Genomic DNA, 9,765 nt, shown 5'->3' with positions numbered 1-9,765 from the left:
TTCTTCATGTGTTCAATACTTTTTCCCTGTGCCATTCCACATTATTACAAATAACTTCATTTCTGGACATTTATGGTTTGATTTCTTTGTATMTATGGATCACTTGGGTTGTTACKAACATCTGGTGAAAATTTCATGTCATTAGCACCTCTATTTACTGAGAAAAATGGTGACTTGTTCAATACTTATTTTARCATCTGTATGTGGTTGTAGAATGTTTGAATATTTCTTGTCGATTTGAGGGGACGTATTAGCGACACCTTTTACATCTGTGAGCTTTTAGTTAAATAAGTTTTTTTGCCATAAATCGGGCTGAAGCGTGCTTATTTCAGAAAGGTCTAATAAATATTCTGCATATATAATATAGATCTCATATTATAACCGCCTGGCTCCAGAACAGCTACAAAAAGAAGTCCTGAGTTTGGCTGCAGCGCAGACAAGTCACCCACAGAACAACTCTTACAAGAAACAGCAACAAAGGYTGCCCTGCTGAGCAGCTGAAATCCAACATGACGCAATAATGGGAAATCTATTTCCCCCCTCAGTGGTTGGCTGCCTTAGATCAGTCGCCTTTTTCAACACCAACATTAGTGATGTATTCAGAGTAGACTGTGCTCAGAGCTGAACACGTACTCACAGACGTTACGTAGATTAGTCTCCTGGAGGTGGAAATGAGCCACAATGAGACATTTTATACTGTATTTAAAATGTTGTAGCTCACAGTCTGTTAACGGATTCAGACTTATAGGTTCTTTTACACAACAATTAAAAATACATTTGAACTTTTCTGGAAAAGTCCTACTTAATGGGAGGCACAGTGGTTAGAGCGGCCAGGGGGCTTTCAGGGTGGAGTTTGCTTGCTCTCTGTGCGAGTGTGTGAGAAGCAGGGAGACATGCTGGACAAGAGTCCCAAGTGTTCACAGGGACACACTGCGACAATCACCCACTCCGATACTTTAGACTTACCAATTAACCCAACATACATGGTTTAAGTCTGAGAAGAAACCAGAAAAAACCAAGAGCAAAGGCAAACATGCAAACTTCTGAGAGGAATCAACATCCTAAACGATAATCTCGCAAGTATTTTAACTGCTGTACCCGCCTGCCACTCAGCTGGCCTTACTACAGTCTGTCATTAAACACTTTGTAATGCTGTTACCCGAGTGTGCCCGTTTCCCATTTCATTCACTTTACCTACTTAAATTACCCTCACGTCCAATCAAACTAAGCCACACAGATAAAATGTGTTTCTATTGGCTCGCAGCCTTGTCCGTCAATGAGACTGTGCCTGAGAGGTCATGACCCCTGCTGACCTGGATTACAATCAGCACCTGAAGCAATCCCTTGATCCGCTAAATATAATTTGTGCCAGAGATAGTTTTCCCGGTGAGAAGACTGTGGTGACCTGGCCCGACCCGGCCCGAGGCAGTCTGGATTAGAAAGCTCTATTCAAGGACCGGGACACCAGCAGAGWCATTTAACTGTTTCATATTACAAACAAGTAATATACAATATACATATACATTCAAACACAGGTGGAGTAAAGCTTAGTCAGTTTATTAGTTTATGGAAAATATATCACATCTTTACATTTGTGAGATACTTTCAGATGCTTAAAGCCCATCAATTATTAAAAAACAAAAAAACATTTCGAACCAAGCAATATTTAAACTTTGCATAAATCATAGAATACTCCAGCTAACTTCTTTCTTTAAACTTCTTGAAGTCAAAATCTTTCCTCKAACACTGAAACCTGCTGCACATCTACAGCTTTGCTACAAAAACCACTCCATCCCCCACATCTGCTCATCCCGCTCGAAAAGCCCAAATTAAACACGTCAGCCCCACCATGAGTAGTATCTGGGAATATACAGTATATGTACTCTGTTCAGTAAAACAACAAGCAGACTGAAGTTTGATCACTGGACTACAAATTGAAGAGCAGACACCAACAAATACAGAAAATGTGTGAAACATACACAGTATTTTAGCAGCAGTAACAGTGGCATTTGGTTTCTTTTTTTATTATTTTAGAGCATTTTTTAAACATCCATGTGATTTATACCAAAGTGCAAATATGTTAGACTGCATGTATTTTCATGTTATTGTCATAAGCAGATATATTCAGATAAACGACGAGCCTTGCAAAAAGGTTGCATGTTTTAAAGAGTATTATGGCACATTTCAGAACCAAACAGAAAACATGTCACACGTCAATTACTACAATAAGCAATGCAAACTTTACGATACTCTAATATATCGATATATCTTGTAACCAAAGTTTGTCGTCAAATACATTATTATATGAGAACACATTTAAAAAGCATTACATCAATATTTTCTTGTTATATCCAAACAAATATATTAACTGCCATCGACAAGTGTGTTTTACCTTGCAACGATCATCCTGAAACAGAACGACCGTCCCCAATCGGTGCTGCGGGACACGTGAAGCCCACAACTCCAACACAACAAAAGTACATCCCATAGAGGGAGAGAGAAAAAAAACAAACAAAACGAAACAAAAGAAAAAAAAAAGCCTCCAGCACTTTTCAGGGTCTTGTTCTTTTCCGAACTCTTTCAGGTTTCCACACCTTCAGCCGAGCACCAATGAACACCCTACACTTCAACTAACTGCTCTTGCTATAATCAATAGTGACACAAATTTTACAGATATATAGCTATATATTTATGTATATACCTCCAGTGTGTACACAATCTGACCACTACCTGTGATGGGTTCAGAGTCTTTGTCAAAAGGAAAAGGTGCATGCAAAAAAAGAGAACTAAATTCAGGTTTTTAGAGTCACCACAGATGTGAGACGTTTTTTGTTTTTTGATAACTATCTGGGAATAACTAACAAACAACTTCCTTTTACAGATTATTCAGACTGATTTCCTTTCTTTCTGCCTTTCTCAGTGTTTCCCTTTCCTCTAAATTAATCAGGAAGCTGGGTGACTCAGCAGATTCTTGGTCTGAAGTAGGAGGACTTTGGCCCTTTTAAAGCTTGGTCCGGTAACTTCTTTAGGGATTATTCTGTTGGTGTTTGCTAAACAGAGACCTTAGAAGTAGTTGGATGTATCGAAGCGCACATTAAAAATTCTACGGGTAAATTATTTTAGGGGGGGGGGTACTTTTATCGTTTCATGATTGTTCCTTTTTTTAGTTCTTAAAGACAGTAATTTTAGTAGGACAAGCAACATAGAGAGGAAGTTCAGAGCTCTCTTCACTTGGCTGTCATCATCTGGACAAACTCTGGAAACAAGAAGACAAAATTCTGTTAAAAAATGACAAAAGATTATGTACAAAAAAAAATGTTTTTAATAATAAATAATATCCAAAGAATAAAGAGGAGAGGCTGGATAACAGACAGGACTTACCCTCGTAGTTGACCTGACCGTCGCCGTCGATGTCAGCCTCACGGATCATCTCATCCACTTCCTCATCAGTGAGCTTCTCACCCAAGTTGGTCATGACGTGCCGTAGCTCAGCTGCACTGATGTAGCCGTTACCGTCCTGCACAGAGAAGATAACACACTGAGTCAGTGTATCTGTGGTGAAAACACTACACTGTCATGGTCAGCTGTCTGCTTGACTGACTGTGAATTCAGCCTCTGCAGTGGTCCACCAGGTCTCTGTGGTGGACTGCTCTTTAGGGGTGTAAATCACCAGCTTTATCACGATACAATATTACATCGATATGTTTGGAGGACGATTCGATATTTCTCTATATCACAAAGTCTGTCATGATACAATTTTGATTAAGTTCAATTCACATGTCTGCTATCGATATAATGCAATATCATATGCCCATTTAACACAATGAATGTGTTAAATTGGCATAAGATATCGATTCACATCATATGATAACGTATAGAGTGATATTTTCATTTTGCCTCGAAATAACTGAATCATGAACCATTCAAATCGATATATCGATATAGATCGATGAATCATTACACCCCTACTGCTCTTTTCTGATGCGACAGATTAAGCTAACGGTCAGCAGGAGAAAACAAAGGCATTTATTTTGAGGTGGTGCCATGTGAAGACGTTCAGCTACTCAAATTTGTACAATTATTTAAAGATTAAAAGGACAACAACCAAGGTCAAATCTGAAAAATCTCTCAAACATTTCTTTCAAACACAGTTGACTAAGCAGCGCACATGAGAGTGTGAAACAACAAACCCATACAGCTGGTCCAAAAATAACATTACAGATAAGAATCCAAGTGGCATGGAAAGCATTTCAAAGCCTTGAGACTTTACTTTTCACTTCAAGCTCAGTTTCTGCCACCATGTTAAGAGTGGGTGTGAGTGTTAAACTCTAAGAACTAATACAGTAACTAAACTGTTTTATCCTCTAAAAGTAATTAGCCACAGTCACTAGAATTCATTACAGATTCACTGATGGTAAAAATACTCATTTATAAATATTGAAGTGATAATGAAATTCTAATCTACATTCATGTTAATTCTTTAAGACAAATTGGGACCTATTTTCCCCTCACAGAAATTTGATCAGATTCAACCTAGTTYTTGTTTGGATGCTCCCCTCTATGGGAGGCGCTACAGGGGCTGAACTTGCAAGAAAGGTTTACCAATTGCTTCAATTTATTAGACAGGATGCTCGTCACGCTACAACTTGGACTCGAACCTGCAGCCTCCGCATCCTACACCTCAGCCCACCTTATACAAAGATTAAATTAGATTATTTTAAGTGACTCTAAATATTAACAAACACAATCCAAGCTAGATTTGTTGCATGTACTTGAGAACAATTTATCTTTTAAAAATAAAGGTTTCATTATTATAAACATGTTTCTTCCTGCTATCACAAATGTACAAAGAATGRGTTTCAATGAATGGGTTAGCTGATCTATTATCTTATATTACCTTGTCAAAGACCCTGAAAGCTTCTCTGATCTCCTCCTCACTGTCTGTATCTTTCATCTTCCTCGCCATCATGGTCAGGAACTCAGGAAAGTCAATCGTTCCGTTTCCTACAAAGTCAAAACAAACAGAAAGAAGTTAGCAAATTTATATCATTTTGAACAAGAAAGCAATTTCATAAAAAAAAGGTATCAATCCCTGTTGGTGCAACTTTGCAGACAGTAAATTTTATTTTAACCTCTAAAACGTTTGGCTATAAGAACAAACCATGTGGAACATTCTAAAGTGCTTTTAAAGGTTTTTATTTTTTTCCCTCACCGTCTGCATCCACCTCATTGATCATGTCCTGCAGTTCAGCCTCAGTGGGGTTCTGTCCCAGAGAGCGCATCACGGTACCAAGCTCCTTTGTAGTAATGGTACCATCACCGTCCTTATCAAACAGTGAGAACGCTTCCTTGAACTCTGCATTAACAGAAATATGATCATCAGTTTTCACGTGCCTTAATTTGAAGATATGTTTTATTATTTTAATTACCTGACATTAATGAAAATTCAAAAGCATCAAAAATTCAAAGCGTCTAAAAACACTGATTCGCACCTTACATAAAATGTTTTGTTTTACATTAAAACCACAAATGGTATTTTTCATACTCAAAATTGAGTTGATTTACTTTTACAAACAACTTGAATGTGATTTACTGTTCAGTGGGTCTACAATCAGAGCCCCACTTCAGCTAACAGGGTCRAAAGCTTTGACTTCTGGTGTCTTCAATCTTTGAAACGACTCAGTTTGTCAAATTTGGAGATGAATTAATGTGCTGCTAAAGATACAACAAACCAAACATGGTGAAGGTATGCACTCACCAGCAATCTGCTCCTCGGTCAGCTGATCGGCCTGTTGAAAGTACAACACACCAATGAAGTACCAATATTCAAGAAAATAAATCAGTTTTTAAACTAACTATTTACAGCCAAAATAACAAGCTTGATAAATTAGTTTACTTGACATAAAGCAAAACAGAAAAAAAAAAAAGAATTGTGTTTGTACACTTAATTTGTGAAGAAACAGAAATTCAAATGAAAGAAATCTGCTGAAAAGGAAACACTTGGTTCTCCTATTTGTTAAAAAGCAACAAGCAGACCATCTGTCAAAAATTATTTCTGCACTAAAAATTTTGAGGGAAAAAAAATCTTTAACACAATAAAAACAGAGCTCCGATTCCCTGCAGGCCTGATGAAAAACATCTGCAGCAGCTTTACTATGTACACAACTTGAACTAATGCAAATGGGCTTTAGGCAAACTAATTCAAACACAGACAGCAGGCAGCACCAGCTCTGACCTCTACAACCTCCTGCTGTCAACATTCAAAGCATTAAGTCATTTACCATCACTGCCCTTTATTAGCTGGACAACAGAGGGCAAAATATTACCTGGAACTTTCTATTCTTCTAAACTCAACGCTTTGAACAGCAGACATTWAATTGCTTTGTGCGAGATGTGCACAGAGTTCACCACAAATATTCAGCACATTTTCACCCACATTGGTGTAAAGATGAGTCTTACAGGCCTGTCTGAGCCTGACAACATGCCCACTTTAGGCTGCTGAGAAAGTGTGATGAGGGACGGGTATATATTCTCCACAGCCTGAAATACACATGCCTGCTATAATTAGTGAGACATGAACAGGGTCGCCAATGTAGCACACTGAATATTACAGCAGCTAACAAGCTCTTTGTGGCTGTTTTACTGAACAAAATGTTTGGCTCAGTTTTAAACTCTCCGACCCAATGGCCAACTGTTGTTGGACTTTTGCTTCATGTCTTTGTGGTCCTTCGTGTGGTATGGGTCTCTATGARGTAACTGATGCAGAAAATAAGACCCTACAGTCTAAGCTAAATCATGACTAATACTGGATCGATGATGAAGACAAACTAATGCCAGAACTACTACTTTCAGGGTTATTTAAATGTTGGAATTAATTTCCTGAACTTTTAAGCTAATGTTTTACATAAGACAATTTCATCTAGGTTTTKATTTGCTCCTGCACTGCTGATAAATAAAAATGTTACAAAATGAATCAGATGAGCACAATWAACATGAAAATATTGACTTTAATATTGACTAACGAAAACATTATCTAGTGACTCTAGTACAGGGGTCTGCAACCTGTGGCTCGTTGGTCCCTCTGCAGTGGCTCTRTGAAAATGTGACCGAATATAGCAGCTTTTTTTATTTATTTTTTTATACCCACAACAGAAATCAATTAGTATGTAAATATGTACTAATACAAAAAGTAATTAGCTGTGTTGTAGTGTTAATTGGCTCATGTTAGCCTGTTGTTTACTTAAATGATCCAACTTCTTTCMACGATCTTCCTCTCAAATCCATCTGAATTACCGTTACATAATTTGACTACATAATAAAATAAAAATTAGAAAAAAAAGTCTGAATAGTTTAGTTGTACTAGCTTTTATGAAATTAGGTATAATCTATATATAGCATTTTTTGTTTATATGAATATCTTTCCATTTGTCCTGATGTGTAAAAATAATAAATAATAAAATTCACAATATATTTTTTAGTTTTATAATGTCTCCTCCACTGGCCATAAAGCTTCCAGAAAATGCATCGAAAAGGCCCACGGACCACCAGTTGATAATCACAGCTGTAGCTTGTTTTGCAGCTCTGGACACACTTTCTTAGTACGTCAAGTAGCAGAAATGGCTCTTTTGATCGTAAAAGTTGCAGACCCCTGCTCTAGTAACATAGAAATTGTCCCAATCTAGCTTTGAATCAAAGTTTTCTAACTGGTATATCTTCKCAAATAAACCCTTTGAAATTTTATCTGCCGGCTGCCGTACGCCTGGTAATCCCCTCATATAACATTGGGCGATCATCTTTTCAGATATCGAGCAGGAATTCCAGATGACATCATTCTAGACCAATAAAAAAATTGTTTTTAAAAGAGCACACACCTAAACAAAACTAGCTTATTGATAACCAAGTTTCTGAGAAGGACAATTTGAAAATAAKTCAATAATGAAAAATTCCCCACTGTGACTCATTTTGTAGGACAGGGTCCCATTCATACCAACTATGTGCTTTTTCCAAACCAAGAAGATTAAAGCTAACGTTCCCTCTCGCCCGAGGTGTCAGTAACGCCATGTGTTCTTCGAATCAAATTCAATGAGTCACCGTGCTGGCTGGGGTGAGAGGGAAGGGAGGAGGGGGGTAAGAAAGACTGCAGAGCATCCACTCTGTCAAGGGCCAAAAGATCGTTATGGTGCTGAAGCAAGCAGTGTCTGCATTGGAGCGGGCCATGGTGCTGTCAGAAAGCTTAAAAAAAAAACGTCCTGCAAACTCAAAAGAAAACAAACGTCATCACTAATTTCCACAGTTCTCATCTCACCACTTTAATAGTGTAAAACTAGGTTCATTTCCTGTGATCTCCAAGCAACATGTGACTGAGAACAAAAGCTGACATGTTCCAAGTTTAGCAAAGACAACAGACCATTTGTGTGGCCCTCTGAGACACACAAAAAAGAGCCATTTGTTTGTTGAGCTAGTGCCCATTTTGCAGGATGCACTGCAGGCGCAGCCAGCCTGCTGCACCGTGCATGTTTTTGGTTCAATGCGGGGGGAAGGGAGACGCGGAGAGGAGGGGTGGCAGAGAGGATCATCCAGCAGAAGCAGAATGCGGTTTCACGTTGTGGCGCAATACGTATCGAAGAGGAGATGATGGTGTCATGTCCAAAATGTTGCAGCTCCTCGTCGTGCACAAGATTTAAACACATGCAGCTGCTCCTAAACTTAAAACGGGGGGGAGGCAAACTGCTATCTGAGAGCTGGGCTCTTGTGTAATCCCACTCCGCGCAGATTATAACCATTTTTTCCCCCCCGCTTGTTGCGCATGTCAAAACTACGGTCCCAACCACTCCGAGGATGTGGAATGACAAAATGGTTGTWAGCAGGTCATTTACCCACAGCGCTGATGTATTTAATGCAGGATTAACGACGTGGGTTTCCAGATTCACTCTGGATTATCTGTTTTTAAACACAGCATCCCTTGCAAGCATCACCACCACGCCCACCGTCGACCCAAAGCAAACAAAAACGGAGAAATAAAAAGAAAAAAATAATGCTGCAAACCTTTATGCTTAGGTTACAAAGGCACAATCAGCAAATGTTTGGTGTCGAATAACAACAAACCGACAGCCCGTTTCCTCTCTAATTTCAATGTGTTTGCTGCACAGCTGAATCTATTTAAATTATTGGAGGAAAAATGGTGCTCTGCTGCCTCGCTGAAGCAAAATGAAATCTGACACAAAACGACAATAAAATATGTTCCATAAACCTTAATTAGAAGGCTTGTCTGAAGCTTTTACACAATAAGCTAAAAATGGGTCGAACTCAGTTTTAGCTCGGCTTATTAAAAGGCTATCAGAGGATATACTAAACACGTATGAGTAAAAGCAGCGATTAGCCTCTTAGCTTTAGCATGGCTGCGCACGTTGATGTTAGCTCGCTACTTACCATTGTCCCGTTGACGTTTTTCAAGCGCTGTGAAGYTGCCGAAAGATTTTAAATACGGTGCTGTACTGTAATATTTGCAACAGAGGGTTACTTTGATGAAATAGCTTATAATTTATGACACCGGATCATGCAAATGTTAGCTACAGGTCTGGAAATACGAGCGTCCGATCGCAGAGTTGCCTCAAACCAGCAGCAGCGACGCCGGAGTGTGCGTCGGTTTGTCAAAGCTGTATCCCTCCGCGGATGTCCTACATCATTGGAACTAGCTTTTAAGCACACACACACACACACACACACACACACACACACACACACACACACACACACACACACACA

At 38.9% G+C, this 9,765-nt stretch overlaps 1 protein-coding gene across 1 annotated transcript; it reads right to left on the bottom strand.

Annotated features, from left to right (window-relative positions):
• Positions 1-1,541: 1,541 nt before the first annotated feature.
• calm3a (calmodulin 3a (phosphorylase kinase, delta)) lies at positions 1,542-9,649 on the bottom strand. The gene is made up of 6 exons (XM_014005205.1): positions 9,430-9,649; positions 5,759-5,789; positions 5,213-5,356; positions 4,898-5,004; positions 3,382-3,517; positions 1,542-3,256 (listed from the first exon to the last, which is right to left on the bottom strand). The coding sequence occupies exons 1-6, from the start codon at positions 9,430-9,432 to the stop codon at positions 3,228-3,230; spliced, it is 450 nt and encodes a 149-aa protein (XP_013860659.1). The 5' UTR covers positions 9,433-9,649; the 3' UTR covers positions 1,542-3,227.
• Between the last annotated feature and the right edge of the window lie 116 nt (positions 9,650-9,765).

Source organism: Austrofundulus limnaeus, unplaced genomic scaffold, assembly GCF_001266775.1.
Source record: "Austrofundulus limnaeus strain Quisiro unplaced genomic scaffold, Austrofundulus_limnaeus-1.0 Scaffold29, whole genome shotgun sequence".
NCBI lineage: Eukaryota > Metazoa > Chordata > Actinopteri > Cyprinodontiformes > Rivulidae > Austrofundulus > Austrofundulus limnaeus.
The sequence above is the reverse complement of the archived record's forward strand: the minus strand, read 5'-3'. Positions and strand labels throughout refer to the sequence as shown.